The 19,557-nt window shown below is 41.7% G+C and overlaps 1 protein-coding gene across 34 annotated transcripts in view; it reads right to left on the bottom strand.

The window, feature by feature from the left end:
• Window positions 1–19,557, bottom strand: part of CTBP1 (C-terminal binding protein 1) — a 257,486-nt gene that overhangs the window by 49,100 nt on the left and 188,829 nt on the right. For 2 of the 34 annotated variants that reach the window (XM_065060304.1, XM_065060302.1), the window contains exon 1: window positions 17,478–17,716. The exons of 25 other annotated variants lie outside the window; for them this stretch is intronic. In XM_065060304.1, the coding sequence (XP_064916376.1) occupies window positions 17,478–17,517 (40 nt within the window). In that variant the 5' untranslated portion in view covers window positions 17,518–17,716. Of the gene's footprint in view, window positions 1–11,228; window positions 11,446–16,836; window positions 17,340–17,477; window positions 17,717–19,557 lie in introns of those variants that run through there. 7 more of the 34 variants (XM_065060323.1, XM_065060316.1, XM_065060306.1 and 4 more) reach the window with 7 other exon arrangements.

The raw sequence follows: 19,557 nt of genomic DNA on the forward strand, positions 1-19,557 counted from the left end.
TGACTTGGAATTTTATCAACCAAAGATAATCAAAGGATCACTGACTTCATGCAAGTAAACTCAATGAAGATCTTAGAATTCATTCTGTTATTCAGAAAACAGGCATGGCAAAGAGAAAGATACTGGAAAGCAAGTCCAACTGCTTCCTGCTGGCTGTAATTTCTGAAAAACTGGGAGGGAATGACAGCTCAGTGCTTGCCCAGTGTGAGACAGCAGCTCTCGGATCGCTTCCAGAAACCGAGACAGCATTATGACTGTTTTCCAGAATGAGATGGGAGAACATCAAGCTGATCCTTGCTCTCGAGATCAAGAAATAACAACAGAGCAACAGGGCTTCATAACAGATTCATCTTCCCTGGTTTATGGGTATAAAGCAAACCAAACCAGCAGAGGCACATCGCTGCAAAAACCAAGAGTGATTATTTCTGCTCCCTAACTTTGGTTACTACCACTCTCTTTTTCTTATTAGGTACTTCGATAGCAAAACTCATTTCAGAGGAAATTGTATCTCTTACAGTGTTTTCTTCAGAGCAACCTTTTCATTCCTTCTACCCCTCCTGAGTCAGGAGCGTCAATCCAGGTACAAAAGGAAGACAAAAAACCCCAAACGCTAAAAAACAAGTGCTGAGAATAGCAGATGAAATCTGTAAAATAACTCTCTGTAGCAGAAATTCTACACCAGCCCAGGTGAGGGTCATTTATTAGGTCTGCACTGTAAACAGGATTAAAATAAGGTACGTAATAGCAAATAAGCTGGAGCTGGTCAAAAAGCTCCATGCTTCAAGAGGCAACTCCACCTGTATGTTCTCATATTTTTGGAAAAATAATTAGCATTATATCTTATCAAGTCTACACCACCACAATACTGTGAAATGTGACCCTCAGAGGCTTTTCTAAGCTGCTACTCAAAGTTAAGAATACCAAGAGCATCCAGGCTTCCCATCAGGATTTTTATCAAAAATTTGCTTTCCAAATGCTTTTAAATGCTCGTGACTATAAAACCACCTTGCAGCAAGTTGCAACACATCAACTTCTTGACAAAATATCATTAGGATACCTTTTATTGCTTTGCTACCTTGCAGATGACTTGGTTGTTCTCTGACTTCATACAATGCCTATAACAATCTCACAGTAGCCAAATGTCCTGCAAAGTGAACGGAGTTACAGACAACTGCACAGTTAATAGAAGTTTTAGTAGTTTATTTTCCTTTAAGGATACAAACTTCTTCTAGTGACACTTTGACACCTATGTTTTGATAACATTTCTTTTCATATTTCTTCTACAGGTACTTTCCAGAATGGTTAGATAAGAATACCCAACTTAAACTGGACTATTTGTTCCTTAAAACATGGTAACTATCTCACGTAAGGAAAATTAAACAGCAGCAGTGTCAGAAGTATTTAAAGGACAACACAACTAGTAGCATAATTCTCTGGGTAGACTTGACAAGCACCCACAGCAGACTATGGGAGGGCTTCCCAACAGCAGGGAAACCTTTTATTTCCATGAGTTCTGCACCCAACCTGCAGAAAAATGAATTCAAGAAAGAATCTCTTCCACCACTGTGAGGACCACACAACACCAAGTATAGAATCATTTTGTTTGGGAGACCCTCAGGATCAGAGTCCAACTGTAACCTAGCCTAACTCTAGCACTAAACCATATCCCTAAAAACCTGGTCTAAATGCCTTCTAAACCCCTCCAGGGATGGTGACTCCACCACTGCCCTGGGCAGCCTGTTCCAATGCCTCACAACCCTTTCTGTGAAGAATTTTTTCCTAATCTCCAATCTAAACCTCCCCAGCACAACTTCAGGCCATTTCCTCTTGTCCATGCTACCTGGGAGAGATTCACTCAAATTATTCTCTTTGTCCTGAATTTTGGGGACCACCATATGACAAACAATACAACGCAACTGGCAAGTGCTGCGTCAACTTACATTTAGCATCGGTCAGGACAAATGAGTTGTGAGTGCTGCAGCATGGACAACAACCTGGTTAAAGAATGAGAAACATGTAGGCTATGTGGATTACTGAAGATTTAGTTCCAGAGAGAACATGAAAGAAGAAATCAATCTAAGCCAGAAAAGTTACAATTCTATATGAGGATTAAGTCAATTAAGAGTGGCTTGGATCCACCTCCCGCCCTCAGTGTGGTTCTCCTTGCTGCCTTTCCCGGACCAGGAGTGCAGGGAAGGATGGGGAGGAGAAAGTCATTTACAACAGCCACAGAAGTGCATCTTGTCTCCAGTTACTCTGACAAGTACACGGAGATGACAAAAGGGTGGGACCTGTTTGTTTTTCACTCTTCTGTGTTAACGGAGAGAATGGAGGGGAAGCAGGGGGAGAGGAGAGAAATGTTTTTATTCGGTGCATATCATGAGATACCGTCCCACAGGAAGAGGCACAGCCCAACATCATCTCACAGCTGCATCATGGTCGGTAAAAATCTGATCTGCAAACTGCTGAAAGCAAGACAAAGAGCCCTCATCTTCTGTACTCAACTCTCCTTCTTAACCTCAGAGAAAACCACTTGCAAGTAACTACGAGAAAGGTCTGAACAGTTTCAGTAAAAGGGTTTGGTATGAAGCAAACTATTTATTTTTCCACTGAAGTTATTTACAGACAATACTAAATATGAAACCATAGGGTTTATACCTATAGGGTTTGTTTTCTGGGGTTTTTTTTCAATTGTCCAGGGGGAATGAGCCATACAGTTGCTGAGCAACACCAGGAAATTAATAAAAGAGGACCAGTGGTACAAAGAATGTATTCCTAATCTGCAGATATGCTGGTTTTGCACTGAAATTTGTCAAATCCTGCATAGACTTATGCTTTTGTAATTGAACTGTGTGAATCTTAACTTAGGGAATAAAGAAGAAGCAGTAATGCAATGGACTCAAATAGGCCAGACAAACTGATTGTTTATCAAATATGTAAAATTAGTAGTATCAATTTAATTTGTTTTTTTGCATGGAGAACTATGAGCCAAAGTAAATTAACTCAAATCTTATTTTTATTCTGCATATTCAGTCTGCATAATGCTGCTCAGACAACAGTCTGTAGCTATTGGGAATTGGAACGAGATTAAATCTCACCCTAAAGAACTTGAAAGCAACTATTAATGCACTGAAAGCAGACAGTCTGCACCTGCTCATAGCAAGTCTTAAATTAGATATTGAGTTATCTATACTTAAAATAGTACGTATTCAGGTACAGTTTCAAATTTCTATAAACGTGGACAAATGCTCACAGTCTAACTGTTCTTCATGGTGAAGACTTGCAGTAGCGCTGTGTGTTTTTCCCCAAGCAGCAGTCGTTGCAGCACAGCATCGTGTCCCCATGAACACGGCCGCGGTCATTACACACAAGTCTACGAGTTCACCTCTGCCAGACTGAGGCATTTCAGAAGCTGCAAACTGCACTAAAGTCACAAATTATCAGGGAAATTATTTCCCTAATTTCATCAGTACTGATCAAAGCAAACCTCCAACCTTTTTCAAGTGGAATTCAGCAAAACGCTACAAGGAAATATTGCACTCTTCAAATAAAAAAGGAAGGGTAACATCAATAAATGCATTAATAAAAAGGAAATGAGTAGTGTGACTTCACATTGTTGAAAAGTGTTAACATGCCTTCTGGGCTTCAACTAAGATTTGGTGTTAATCTTTGTTTCACTAGTGCTGTTGAGTTATACATATACAAATTTTTATACATAGTACAGTCTTTTTATTACTGTGCACATCACAGAATCACAGAATGTTAGGGATTGGAAGGGACCTCAAAAGATCATCTAGTTCAATATGCAGAGTATTTTTTTTTCCTGTTCTAAAAAAAAAAAAAAGTACATTTTCCACTCTTAAGACAGAAGGAAAGATAATTTACGTTGCACTGGAAAGCATGCAAGTATTAATGATGGGGAATGATGAAGAACATAAATGGTTTCCATTTTCACATTCGCAAACAAGTACCTGCAAATTAATGCTAAAAGCAACTGGTCTATAAAGCATCCATGTTTCCATGCCAACTGATCACAGAAATACATATAATTCAACAACAACAAAAAAAAAATGAATAACCTACAAAATAAGAAAATAAAAAGAAAGCAGAAGTGCTGGAAATTGAGATCTTGACCATACCCAACTATTTTACAAGAATAGCAAAGAACACAACAAAGGATGCAATTTAAGACATGAATGGTACACAGCTAATGGCACTTCATCATTACAATACTTGTAAAAGCTGTCATTCTCTAGTCAACAAGAAAAACGGGATACAGAACACCTCTATTAAGAGGGAGGGAACACTCGTACAACAGTAGCAATTCTTACGGAGGTTTCACAGTTGGTAGACACGAAAGCGCAAGTTACTATTGAGTATCTTTCATTAGGATTTTAATTTTTGTCTTTATCTGAGAAGGTCTGGTTGCAAACCCAACCACATTGAGAATTAACAGATATGTATCTGCACACAAGGAGCTCCAATAACAATATGAACATACAGATGTAATGTAATCAAAATTTTGAATGTGTATAAGCGACTTCAGCTTCACAACTGATAAAAACACGCTACCGCTTTCTGTAGCAAACAACTAAGTTAGCATATATGGGCCATACATGTATCCATCTATATATGGGAATAAAAGACTTATTTTAAGCAAGGAAGCTTAGGAATATTAAACAAAAAAGAATGTTCCAGATCTAAATGCAGGCAGTTCCAAGATACTGACATTTACATGCAATAAAACCAGCAGTTCAAGTACTTGTTCTTTAAAACCTAGAGAAATAAATAACTTCCAACTCCAAGGTCCATAAAAACAGTGTTCCAAACAAATACAAACTGTAGTCAGGCCAATAAATTTCTGTTTCTTAGTATGTCTTTATCAAGTAAGCAACACTGTTTTTCTTCCTATTTAGTTCTTGAAAATGTATTGAAAGACATTAGAGGCTTAAAATTGATGAAAAATTACGGGCACAGAACTGGAAGTTGGAAATCCCACCACTAATTTTGCATGAATAGAGAGCAGAAAATTGGAAATATCCATCCTTGTACCAATCCTCCAGACCTCATGTTTCTGTGAACAGACAGATCGTGTGACATGGAAAAATGCAGAGTTCACATAAAATGCTTTTTAGGTTCATTTACCAGTTTCAGTCTCTGTAGGGACCTCAGTGACATCAGTGGATGAAACAAAATAATTATATGGCTATGTCCCAGCCTTTCCACAGAGCATGAAGACTGAAGGTTTCACAAGACTGTCTTCCTCTGACAATTCAGAATTCACTAAGAATTGAATGTTTAGATGTGACTGTTGCTTGCTGCTCTTTCAAACAAGCATTGATAATTAAAGCCATACATTTTCTAGGAAAGACACTGCCATTTAAAGGTAAAAGGAAAAAAAAATCTGGTAGAAAAGACCTACACTGAAAACCTCTTAAGTCACTAATATGACTTTTAAATAAGAACAGTGTTTAGAGCACAGTCCAAGAAAGCTGTAAATATTTAGCATTTCTGAAATTCTATGTTTCTGCTTACCTTTCCTCAACCGTTATTTAAGTTTGGCCGCAGCTAATTGACCTAGAATTACTGTAGTTTTTGTCAAAGCTGAAAAATTATAATTCATCTGAGTAGAAAGGCCACTACTCTGTTTCCCCCAAAATTATAGCCAGGTTGTTACCTAATTTTTGCTCCAAAAGATGCTTGCTTTTTTACAGGTATAGCTGCCTGGACACTATTTAAAGACTTTTTTATGAACTATAACCAGGGCTTATTTTTGGAGTAGGGCTTATATTTTTAACACCCTGAAAAATCATGCTAGGTCTTATTTTCAGGGAAACAGGGTATTTCTGCAGAGTTCTTCATGTGTAAAGTAGTACTTTGAGGCAGTACACACTATATCTCTGTTTGGGATCCTCAAAAAACCCCAAACAATATCCATATCTATATCTATCTACACATACACTTAAGACACATTGAATATCCCTAACTGATAAAACTATATTTGCAAAGTTATGCACAATAACCTTTGCAGTACATAAACTGTTCAGCAACTCTGCAAGTATAAAGATATTAAAATAGATTTTTTCCCCGTCAGAATTCATAACTCATATCAACCCTTAATATTACAAAAATTACCCCTACTGCAAACAGCAGTGGCAGCTGAAAGCTGCCATGCAGGCACAAAGCAGCCAGTACCCACACAGCCAACCCCGCGCTGCCCTGACAATTTATTCCTGCAATGTTGTGGAAGGAGCAGAAGTGGCAAAGCTGAGTAAGATGAAAGGTCAGTTCAGCTCCTGAGACCTTCACTTCTTTTCATCTATTGTACAACAGTAGAATCTCTTTGGCAAACACCTTTTTACTTTCTGAAAGCTTCTGAAAGTTGGTTTTGTAAGAGCTGTATCGCTTCTCTACTGTGTATGAAATCGTCCGTAGAGTACATCAATTTTTCATACAGCATTGCCTTAGGCAAGATCCTAAATGGTAACAGAGCAGAAGACTCCATATTATTTAAATATAAACAAGAGAACAATAATGAAATTAAAAGAAAAAAAAATCACTGTCAACAGAGCAACAAATGCAAGGGCAAACAGCAACAATTTCACATTCGGCAACACTTCTCCCACAGCATTGGCCAGCATAGGCTGTTTATATAAATGAAAGAAAGAATGCTGCCCTGAACTTGCCCATTATCCCACAGAAAAGGTATTGTGGGAATGTTAACTTTCACCTGGCTGGCTTCCAGATGCGGGCAGGAAAAAACGCCCTTTTAAAATTTTAGCCAACTGAAGAATACTCCGCATTTTTCACATCTTCCAATTATACCAAGTTATGTAGAAACTAACACAGGCCTTGAACTAAATCCATATAAAATGGACATAATATGCTCAACTACTCTGCAAAAGAATGAATCAAGGGGTCTTGCATCCAAACCAAACAGCTAATATCATATTTCACAAAACCACGACAGCTTTCGAGAAAGCCGGTGCATTTCTAGAATAGCAGAAATGTTTGTAGTGTCCGTAAAGGCACTTACTGGATAATGCAAGCAGGAACTAAAAAAAGTGCCGTGCTAATTTCAGCAATGCAGCCTGATGCCGTGGTGCAGACCTGGATGCCGCCTGAAGCCTGCGTTCTGTCAGACAATTAATGAGAGAGAAACACATCTTGCTACGTATCTAATATCTGAATGGACCCCACGACAGCAACTGCAACACAGCAGAGAGCTGGGCAGGGCACCTCTGCGGACTGGAGAAGACCCCAAAACAAACGAGCAAAATTCTTCTGTTTTAAACAGAAGGCATTTTTCTTGCTCTTTTCCATCTGGCACTTCAAGTAGCTCTCTTTACTCAACAGTCGTCTTGAAGTTTTTAATAGTTGTACAATGTGCAAACCCAAACTGAAAGAAATTATCCCTTACTACTTCTCTTCCAAAGTTCAACTGTTAAGTAAAAATAGCTCTACAATCATGTCTCTGCTCCAAGCCTTCGTATCTCAGCAGGAGCACGAGCACTCAGTGTATAACATCTCCATATCTCAGTGCACAGCACATGGAGCTGCAGCCCCATCACTTACCAGCATTTTGCTGGTTTGTTTGCACACGTGTTTTCTTAAGCTAACTGGTGAAATACAACTTCCCAATTCAAATACACAAGAGTGGGTTTTTTGCTGTTTAAAGAGGAAGAGCTTTAATGGTGTAAAGTACATTTTTAATTTGAAAAAAGCCATTCGATGACAGCAGAACATTTTGTCCAGTGTAGTGTTTGGTCAAGCCACAAGCTGGTTTTTTTTACTAAGTGCATTTACCTTAACTCAGTTCACAACAGAAAACACCCTGCCTCCCCAAACCATTTCCCCATGTTAAACAAGACCTATCAAGCACATACTCAGAGCACCATTAACAACAGAATCCTACTTTAATTTGGTGCCATTTCCAGCAGATCCCAGAGAGCTTTCCCAGGTAACCCGACAGTCACCACCTGCACTGAATGCACAGAGAAACAAAGTGAATTATCCCAGGTCACTCCTGACACTACCCGCAAGTGTGGGATGACCAACAAGACCACGTGGGCCATCCCACCACTATGTAGTACATTTGCCAGCACTGCTGTCTCTGCTCCCTGCTCTTTCAATTCTCCTGTCAATAATCAGACCAAATTTGCCCTCCGAGTCAGACACACTGCACCTCATCTAACTTCAATACTTACATTTTAAGTAAAGTGAAACTTCTTGTACAACCAAATTAAAAAAGAGAAGGACTTCAAGGCGACTTAGTTCTCATATAGGGCATTAATTTTCCAACACAGGTGCTTCAGCACAGTTCCTTCTGCAGAGAGGTACGAATCCCACACAAAGAACTTGTATTTATGCTAAAGTACGCTTGGAAACCAGAACACAAATACGCAATAAAAAGGTGTTGCAAAGTACCACATTTTGATTTGGTTTTGCTGATTCCTAAATATCTTAATGCAAATGTAAAATAAGCCTAATTTACACTTGAACAAGAGTTCAGACATGCTTGCACTAGCTTAACTAACTTGATTTAAAATTGGAGTTAATTAAATGTGAGCAATTTCCCAGGTATCATATGGTTTATTCATGGACTGCTTCTTTCACTATGCATTTCTGTGATCAAAGAAATCTTAGATGTAACAGATTACGTTATTTACTATTTATAAAAATAATCACTTTCTAATGCTCTTTCTGGAATTAGTCTTCTAAAATGAAAACTAACCTTCACTAATTCTCTTTGAAAATCTGAGAGGGAATTAGATAATTTTTGAGGCTCTTTTTCTTCCTGCACAAAAAAAATGCAATCCTGCCAATACATCTTTAGGGCATTTCAATTGTTGCCAGACTTGTGTAAACCACAGTTTAAAAAAATCTATCACTTCTATAAGATAGCAGCCCCAAGACAGTAAAAAAACCCTAGACTTTATTTTCAACTTCTTGGGTTGTTGTGAGGTTTGGTTTATTTCTTTATGGGTATAAGAAAATATTTACTATTTATGTATTTGTTAACAGATTGGTTTTTTACTCTATTTTTTTAAAACAAAGCCACAAAGCTCAGAAAAATCACTAACAAAATTTAACAAGTCCAGAGGAAAGATGCTAGCAGAGTTATGAAAATAAATGCGAAACAGTAATATTCACAGTACTTCAGGTTCTAAATTAGCAATTCAATGCAGTACACTGTACTTTCTTTATCCGCTGGACTAAGAACATAAGATCCATTATTTTGGAGAGTCCTCATAATCCTAGTTCTTCCAGCAGAGTGACAGAACTTGTTCCTCAACTACAAGTACTGAGCCAAACTAATCGTTGGGCAAATTTTTAGCAGAAGTGCTATCCTGGAATAACTTTGGCTTAGTATGCAGGATGCAGACAGGATCCTACAGATTTCTAAGCCTATTCCAATTTTCTTCTACATCAACTGGAACCTGAATAACTAATATTGCACAGGATCAAAATCTGCTAGGAAAGGAGGAGTTGTGCCCACAGCTTACTGTTCTCCAAATTCCTATTTTAAATCCTTTTCTATTGCTTGCTCTAAGGAGAAAGTTCTTACTGCTGAATACATAATGCTAGATTTAAATTTTAGATGGCTGCAGGGCGGTCATGAGATAAATACCAAGTGTATTTGTGTGCCTCTGTATTTAAAGAAGGAAAGTCATCTGGATTCAAGGGTTCAAAACAAGAAACCTTCTGAACAAAGACGTGGTAAGAAAGCCTTGAACTGCCAAACACAAACAACACACACCACCAAATCCAAAAGGCAATGTATTGTGAAACTCTTTGAAAACCATACAATACTATGAGAATTAAGTAAACTTAAAACTCCCCTGCAATACTCTCGTCATAGCTAATTTGTGATTTCCTGTACTCTCAGTACTCAGAGTACAATGGAGCCTCTATTGTGAGCCTCCTCCCACAAGCTTTTAAAAAATGCAAGACATGCTTTTTATCTAGACTGACGTGGCCAAAATGCATCAAGCTCTAAACAGATAAAAGGTTATTTTCTTAGATGATGCTTTTGCTTGTAAAAAATAAAAATAAAAATCTGCTGTCTGGTTGTGCTGCATTCCCACTTCACAAAGGATTAAGTTGTGCTTTGGTGGCTAAACTGCTGACCTTGAATCTCATCCAGAATAGACGCAGGAAGCCACTTTAGTTTCAGGATAACAAGAAAAGGTTCCACATTAAGAACTATCTGCAAATTCAACACAAGTCAAATGGGCTTTTGACAGTCCCACAGAAACAGAAAAGACAATGAAAATTTGACAGAACCAAGGAATGAACTGACTGCAGTATTAACTACAAATCCTGATTGAGGGTGCAAATAGCTGGTTTACAGACACACTGAAAATTGATACTGCATTTTTTTCATCTTAAAGGATGCTGAAAGCTAATGCAAACAAACCAAAATGACCAAGACTTTCCCCACCCGAAAGTGTTAGGAGAAATGAAAGACAGCAATCTTGGCACACGGCAGCCTAGGAAAGAAGCACAACTAGCAGAGGCTGACTTGTAACACGCTGGAGAGAATTTCGTTGAGAACACAAAATAAAATCTAAAACGCCACAGTGGCTTTGGTCAGTATCTTAATGACCATTCTAAGTCAATAAATAGTACGTTAACATTGGGAACAGTACACACGAAACACTGAGTTACTGAAGATCACTTCTTAGGAATGCCAATTGTATGAACAGGAAAATAAGCATGAGAAAGGTTGTGATACACATTAATACTATTCAGTGGAGCACTAGACACATTTAAGATGGTTGGTAGACCGCAAATGCAAAAACGCTCATTATCTGGTTGAAAATAAACAGTTCAACGTATCTGGTAGAACACATTAAAGAGAAAAAAAACATTTAAATATCAGTTTAAGAGTTTGGAGACTGGCTTGTGGTTATCTCTACTAAACACTTTTGTCCGGTGTGACTGTGCAAAGACTAAAGCTCTGTACTCAGCGAGAGACAAACTGGTTGCCACCATCTAATGAAACTTGACTCATCTGGGAATTTTGATGAAGTGCTCCACGCCACTGTTTCTGCTAAGCTATACATTTTCTTTACAGGGCTGAGAGTGCCGTGCTGAAAATATGAAAGAAGCAATGGTAATTTTGGACAGTTTGGCTTAAATAGAAGCCTAATTCTGAGAATCCATGTTCAGGTAAAAATCCCACAGAAGCCAACAGCAATTCTGCAATTATGAATTAAAGATACCGGGATGAGCACCAATGGCAAAGATACGACTGTGTGCCAGCCCCCAGTGGCACCTCTCGCTGACTGTCCGTGTGAGTAACAGCTGCCCGGGGCAGTGCTCCCGCCTGCAAACCCTCCTGCAGATCAGCCCAGCGGGACTGGCAGCGCTCAGCTCACTACAGCTCCTTTCTGGCTCGTTCTCTCGACTTCTGACTCACCCAGGGGCTATGATGACATTCTGCAGAGTGAAAAAAAAATAAACGCATGTAGTAGAAGATGATGAAAATAACCCATGCTGCTGCTTCTCTCCTGGGTTTCTTCTGTGTTCTGGCTCCCTAGTGCACTGGCTGAGCGTGATGCACGACAGCACCTTGGGCATGTTCAAGGCTTTGCGGCACACAGCGCATGTTCCTGCCATAGGAAAGGGATACGGCAGCAGGGAGAGCCCGGGACAGTCGGATTTGCCACTCCTGCTGTCATCGGAAGGCAGCCACAGGCTAATTAATTCCTATTGATCTTGTTTGGAGGGTGGGAGGGACAATCCCCCACATGGCTCCGACATAAGCAAAACAGAAAGCAGGACCACTCTCTTCTGCTGCCCTTAAAACCAGGCTTTTCTAAACCACTATCTACTTGTGTTTAGACCCTGCTCTGACCATCCAGCCCACATCGCTTTTGCAGAAGAACAGACACATTCAGGCAAACATGCAGAACACTGGGCTGCCCAGCACGGTTTCCCAGCTACAGACACCACTCGCTTCTGAAGGTCACGCATCAACCAAGCGCAGAAGGTGGCAAAAGCAATGCTTGCTTTAAAAGGCAGCAAAATAGTTATGCTCTTGTCAGGTTGCGCATGGTATTGTGAGAATTAATTGCAAAGCTCCTAGCACACCCCGCTGGGACAGACCTTATCACAGGGTGTGTCCACATACAACAGCAGAACATGGAATCTGCCAAAAAATATAAGGGCTGTTCAGGAAAAGCATTAGTGCACATCCAACAATAAGAAGTTTGGACTGCAAAAAGGAATTTGGAATTGTGACTCAAGTAAGAAACATTTATCTGCTTCCGTTTCTTTTTTTTTTTTTTGGTAAGTTGGCATCAGGGCTCCCCTAAAAAAGACTGAAAGAGAGGAGCGGTAACATGGCAAGTTCTGGCACACACACAGAGTCAGAAAGCATGAGCGACTTTAATTCCAGACTTATGTAACGGCGGTGACACTACTCGTTGAAAGTGATTTGGGCTCGGGTAAGGGATGTCCACTGGCCTGTAAATACAACTATTAAAATAAGCCTTCGAATACCTAACATAAAGCAAAATTATGTAATCGCATTACCTCTTGTTTTAATACTGGAGCTACAAAGCTTTCGTATGTCACAGAAATAAAAAGCTTTATACTAAAAAAACCTCCCAGCTTTCAACAACTTTGACCGACTGTCCCCAGCCCCAAGGGCAGTTTTTTTCTGCCTTCTGTAGACAATCCCTTCTGGCTTCCTACAATGCACAAAGGATCCTCCAAAAACCCCTTGAAAAAGGCAGGTATAATAAAAGATGAAAACGCAGAGCTAAGCAATGGTCACACAAAATAAAGACCAACATGAAACACGCTATAGCAGCAACAATGTTTAGTTCAAAAGGAAAATAAACCACAAACCCAAAACAATGTCAATTTCCAATTTAGTCGATTAGACACAAACTAGATAATTAGTAAACAGAATAATAATATAGGAAACATGATATGTTTGTGATGAAATGACAAAAATATTTCATAGAAGAGACAAGTTAATTTATAATAATCTCCCTCAAAAATTAAATTCTTGTTATGCTATGGCAAATAAAAACATGCTACGTTTTGCGCATAAAAAAAAAAATTAACCTGTTCATCTAATATAGAGATATTTTCCAGGAGATGTTTCTTTTGAGTGATTTCTTTTTATTTGGAATATAAATTTACCTTGTGAGCTTTTCTTAATTGTTATTACTTTTTTTATTCTCCTTTTAAAGGCGCTGCCTGCTGCAGCACCCACAGAGGCAGAGCCCTCGGTGTGGGTGGCCGTCCCTCTGCCAGCTCCTGTCCCACGTCTGGGGTGTGACAGAGGCTCAACGCACTCCAAACGCTCCCTGTCCCCAACAGGTGCCCAAAACGCTCCCTGCCCCTGACACGGCTGTGATAGCACCTACAAGGCAGCACAAACTAGACCAACCCAGGGACTGCCTCGTATTCCTTGAGGAACTGGATAGGTCTCTGATTGGGTTTAAAAACAATGTGAAGTTTTCACTCATTTCAATCATCAAACCAAAGCTGAGCATCAAAGGACAGAGCCAAAGAAGCAGTCAAAAAAGTCTAATTCAGGAATTCACTGAACCATTTTCACACCATGAACAATTTTTGAGACACTTACTCCTCTTCCCCCCTCCCCACAATACAACCACATAAGGTCGCACATCAATTTCAGGCAATGCATTCATGCTACCGGATTCCCAAAACATTTCTGAGCACACTAATCTTTTGGGGAGATGGGCTGAGGATTCCTGTGCCTCACAAAAGATCGTGTCGTAATCACAGCTCAGAGATCCTAAAACGCCCACCAGAACTGGAAATGCTGCTGTGTTTCTCCAGTCTCCCCAGAGGAATGCTGGTGAGGGAGCAAAGGCTTATATTTCAGCAGGAAATGTTAATTTTAGATTTATCTGCAATGCACAATTGCTATCTTTTCCTGATCAAAACGTAGATTAAGATGAATCATCATCTTTGCTCTCAAGGCTGTAGGGGAGAAAGAGACCCCAAAACACAGCTGGAACGTCCCTCTTCCCAAACACTAAATCGGCTGCTACACTGTCTGGCAGCGAGAAAGCACGTGCTGCAGAGCAGCTAAGGCTAAAGGGCTATGTACTACAACTTTTATCCTCACCTTAAGTTTTAGGACACGCATTAAACGTGTAACTCCATCTCCACTCTCTCACTAAATAAATAATTATGGGGCCAGAAGGTCAGGGAGCCTCAGACGAGGCTGCTCTGCTGCTCTCCTGCCAACTGCTCGGGGATTTGAAAGCTTGACACATGCTGGAGAGTATCACCTCATCAATGCTCCCCGCTGGCTCGGGAGGCAAAAACCTAAATATTACTCTAAAAGTCAGGTCTCTAACACAAAAGTAGCCAACTTCTCCAGATAAGCTTCAGGAAACCTAGTTATTAGCAATTCATCACGGGTAAGGAAAGACGAAATGGCAACAAGCAACTGTAGTGCAAAACGTTTGCGTGGTTTCAGTGTTATATTTCACATAAGCAAATTAGAGATCATGTTGCTTCTCAGCATCTTTACTTAACAGCCATTTAAATCTGTGCCTTGCCATACACTTAGCCCTGTTTAAACTACTTTCTTGTAAAATAAGTTGGGTTTTGGTTGTTTTTTTTGTTTTTGTTTTTAATTCTTATGGTATTCATGTAAACAGATACTTCAGGATAATGTCAACTTTCTCCCCAAAAGAGACAAGCCAGTTTAGTCACCGATCAGCAGTACATGTTCTTCTTTGCTAAGGAGGGATTGATCCTACGTTTCAAAACGTTGGCAAGTGTGCTGCTGCATTTGTATAATAACACTTCACAGTATCCAGCCCAATCCTAATCTCTCGGATCACGCTCCTGGCTAAGTACTGGACCGCTCTGTTTACATTGTAAATAAAACAATAACTCTTAGAAACAGAGAGATTAGTAAACTGAAGCACTGCACATTTCTAACAAAAGGCACATGCCGTTTATCTTTATGATACAGAAGGACGAGTTAAGAGCTAACCAAACTGACAAACGTAAGGACACTTGCAATTTGTTTTGTCACGCTATCAGGAACTCCACATTATGATAAAGCATCACAGAATATACAATATTTACAATGATGAGCTTTTTCACAGGTCATATACTGTATGCTCAAAAGCTGCATGCTCCAGCTACTCTTATTACACGACAACACCAAACTGAAAAATTCAAAGGTGACTGTAGTAGTTTCATTACAAAATAGCAGTTTCATTGACTAAACTCTTCTATTGAGTGTGACTACAGCAGTTCTCAGGATAATTACTATTTTTTTTTACCAATTCAGTAATAAAATAACACATAACTTGATGGAGAAATACTGGATCTATGTTATGGGGGGGGTTACAGAAAGACAGAGAAGACACCACTGACCCTACACCAATTTATGCCCTCGATGCCACAAAATACGAAGAGAAACTCCATTCATATCCCAAGTACTATTTTACATGAACAATGACAAAAATGAGAGAATAGTTTAAATCTCTTGATTTCTCTTTTCTGTTTATGAATTGCAACCACCCCAAAACCACCTATTTCTTGTTCAGAACAAAAAAAATTTGGCAGGTTAGGGACCCTGGGTTCTTTATTTCATTTTGGTTTGAAATACACCAGTAAAATCGAAATGGACAAAATATGCTGTTACTACCTTACTCTCGGGAAGGCTGACATAATAATAAACCAAAGGGGATATTATTTGTCAAACATTAAGGAATTCCAATACTGAAACCTTGCTGCCTTTGGAGGTCAATAAAGAGCAACGTTATAAAATATCGTACTAAAGTTAGCTGTTTGGGCTGCTAATTTTACATGCCTGTTTCACCAACGCACAGCTAAAAATAGATAAAACAGATAAGAACACAGAACAAAGAGATGCACTGGACAATTATCTTCCTACTACTGTGAGCCTTTGAACCCTTTTTATTTATAAAGGATATAGACTCTTAAAATGGGATTTCAGCTAAAATGAATGAAATACAGATTTTATTTTTCTTAGTATCTTCTTGTTCCCCTCCTAGTGGGGTTCAATAATGAGATTTAAAATATTTTAGTAAGGGCACCAGGCTACTTGCCAAGGGGCTCGAATGCTAATAAATAAGAATATTTACATCTTCTAAGACCCAGGAGAAGGAATCAGTGTGATGCACTTGAAATGCGTATGTACATCACCAATGTGATAATTTTAATGCACTGGGAAAAAAGTACACATTCACTTTAGTTTATTAGGCCTCATTATTTCCAGTGAGGCTAAAGGGATAATTATCTTTAGCTGCTCCATCATGGCCTAAAAGCAAACATTCTTCCTGATAGGCACAACAGTTATTAAAATATAAGGTGATGTTAAAATGTTTAATTTAAGTTACAACAGGTGAAATTTTTAAAATCACTGCTGGTAACAGTGTTTTCTACCACTATTCTGTCCAGATCGATACAACTGAAATCCTGACTTTCAAATTTAATTTTTTAGAGGAAGACAAAGCAGCATAGCAGACTGACTCATAACTACACGGTAAACAGGCTCATTCTCTGCTTTGTAGCCTTATTTCGGTATCATTTGCTTACAAAATGATAATGTTTATAAACACAATCGACATTCTGTCTCCTTATGTCTGGTGGAAGAAAGGAAATTAAAAAAAATATTACCTTCAGATTAACATGATAATTTATGCCAAGCAGTTCTGGAGGCATATCTGTAACATCACCCCACGCGTATTATTCATGCTACCTTAAAAAACAGCAGCAATCCACAAACGCCTTTGCTAGCACAATATTTAAGATAAAAATAAAGAAAAAAAGGAAATTTACAGAGAAGAGCCTTACCTCTCAGACACATAACCCGTCCACACATTTAGCAAAATCATTTCAACAGCCAGGCCCTTAAGCACTTTTTTACAGCAATAAAACGCTGCTTTTAAACTTCCTGTTTATTGAAATATTAGCACAGCTTTTTTTTGGTTGTTGTTTGGGTGGTTTTTTTTCCCCTCCATGGCATTTCACCAGCGTTTCCCCGCAGTTCAAAGCCAGGGCACCGCTCACCCCAAGAGCGAACGGGACCGGGGGAAAAAGAGCAAAAAAGCCCGAAAAAACCAAAACCCACCCCAAATTAACATTCTGAATTCAGTTTTAGCGCCGTTTCACTTTTTTTTTTTTTTTTAATTTAAAAATGATTGTACCCTCAGCCGAATTCTAATCCTCCGACTGCGCCTTTAATTTTTATTCCTTTTTATTTATTCCTATTTATTTATCCGACTCCCCCAGCAGCTCCCGGGCAAAGTTACGCCGTCAGGGCAGCGCGGGGGCTGCGCGGAGGGGCCGCTGCCGCGCACACAAAGCGCGGCGGGGGCCGATCGCGCCCCCCCCACCACACACACACCCCCCACCCGCCTCTTCCCTCCCCTCACCGCCCCCCCCGGTCCCCACCGCCGCGAACAGGCCGGCGCGGCGCGACGCGAGGCAGTTACCTAGAGGCAAGCCCTTGTTTAGTAAGTGAGAACTTCCCATTGAAACGCTCCGGCCGGGCCCGCCGCGGGGAGGAGGAGAAGGCCGCCGGGAGAAGGGGCTCGGCCGCTCCGCGACGGCGAGGCTGGCGGGCCGCGCTCCAGCCGCCGCGGCATATGGCGGCCGCTCCGTGGGCGCCCCTGAACTGAGGCGCCTGGGCGCGCGCCCGCGCGCATGCCCGCCCCGCGCGCCCCCCCTCCCCCCCCCCGCCCGCCGCGCGCACGCGCGCCGCCGCTGGGCGGGGAGCGCGTAAAGGAGGGGGCAGCGGCCGCCGCCGCCTCTTTCTCCGCCGCGCCGCGCCCCGGCTCGATCTGCTGGTTCTAGGAAAGGCAGCGAAAGGGAGAAAGAGAACAGGGCGGGCGGAGCGTGCCCATGAGCACCGAAAGCTGAAGCTGATTTTAAGGGCTTGGTGTAGCCGGGTTTGTTTCGTTTAAAACTTCAACGAAGTTAAGGGCACATGTGTGCGACACCCTCCCAAAAGCATCAGCGCTTCTGGTGTTCCATTATTCTGTGTGATTCAGCTCAGGCTTTCCCCCCTTATAGATGAACAGGGATGAAAAAGAAAGAAAGAAAAGGAAGAAAAGGGGGAGAGAGAGAGAGAAAGAAAGAAAAGAGACAGAGAGAGAGAAAGAAAGGAAGAAAGAAAAGGGAGAGAGAGAAAGAAAGAAAAGGGAGAAAAGGGAGAGAGAGAGAAGAAAGAAAGAAAAAAGAGAAAGAAATAAAGACAGAAAGAGAAAAAGAAACAGAGAAGGGAAAAGAGAGAGAGAAAGAAAGGAAGAAAGAAAGGAAAAAAGAAAGAATGAACACTAGTTTTGCTTCTAGAGAGTGTAATGGAGCTGTAGTGCCTCCTGTGTCACTGAGTGGCCAACAGGGATGGGTTTAAAGAAAAATAAAGCAGCAAATCAGCTAAACACCGGTATTCTTCTGCATCGGGGATGTTCCCGCCAACTCTCATCAAGCCCAAAGTGCTGGGCAATCACAGCTGGACCCCCCTCACCCTCAGTCCCTCAATGAAAAAGCACCGATTTATTAATGTCAGATGCCGCTGTCCCGCAGCACAGCGCCGCTGGGGTGTCCCCATCCGCAGCTCGGGTCCCCGTCCCCGCACGGGGGGTCCCCGGGACGCAACGCTGGGACCCACTCCCTTGGGAAGCCTCACGGGCGACAAAAAGGGCCAATTCTGCCATACTGTTGGCGGCACCAAATTAATCACAATTTGTATCATGCTTAAGGCTGCTGGAACCAACAGACGCCTTTTTGTGACAAGAAAGGCCGGGAAGCAGCGGCTGTGCTGAAGCGCCGGGGTCAGCGGTCACGGGGGTCCCCCCCCACAGCCCGCCATTGGCCTCCACGCCGAAGCAGCGGTGGCGGCGGCGGACGACAACCAAAGTCATGGCGGCGCCCCCTGTGGCCGGCTGGGTCAGCTGATGGCGGCCCCGCCCGGGTGCGGAGCGGGTGAGGGCGGCGCCGCCATGGCCGTGAGTTTTCCAGCTCCTCAGCTCCGGGAGATCCGGCTCCATCCATCTGACAAACTTTTCCGTCTCTCGTACAGCCGCCCCGCCTCGTCCTCCTTCGGGAAGCGGAGCCGCGGCGGGAAGCACACGGGGCGTTCGCTCGTTCCGTCCCCTCCCCACAGAGGAACCCGCCGAGCGAAAACCCCGTTGCTTGCCTTTTTTTTTTCCCCACAAATAAAACGCGCGGTTTCTGTCAGCTGCAAACAGCCCCAAAGCCCGCGCTGCCAGAGCAGCACCTCAGAGGTGCCACGGGCCCCTCAGATAACGACGTGGGGGGGGAAGGACAGGTCAACCTCTGGTAATAGTAAAATACTGGTGCAATTTCCTGAGCTCGGCGGTGTATCGGGCCTGGTTCTCTTCAGGTGGAGGGAAATGGCAAAGCTCCTGCTGACTTGTAACCTCATCTGGGTGTTCCTGCTCCGGCGGGGGGATTGCACTGGATGAGCTTTCGATGTCCCTTCCAACCCCTGACATTCTGTGATTCTGTGACTTTGAAGCGAGGACAAGCGGGTGGCTGAGGTGCGGGGTC

This window comes from Columba livia, chromosome 4 (genome assembly GCF_036013475.1).
Source record: "Columba livia isolate bColLiv1 breed racing homer chromosome 4, bColLiv1.pat.W.v2, whole genome shotgun sequence".
In the NCBI taxonomy this organism is placed as follows: Eukaryota; Metazoa; Chordata; class Aves; order Columbiformes; family Columbidae; genus Columba; species Columba livia.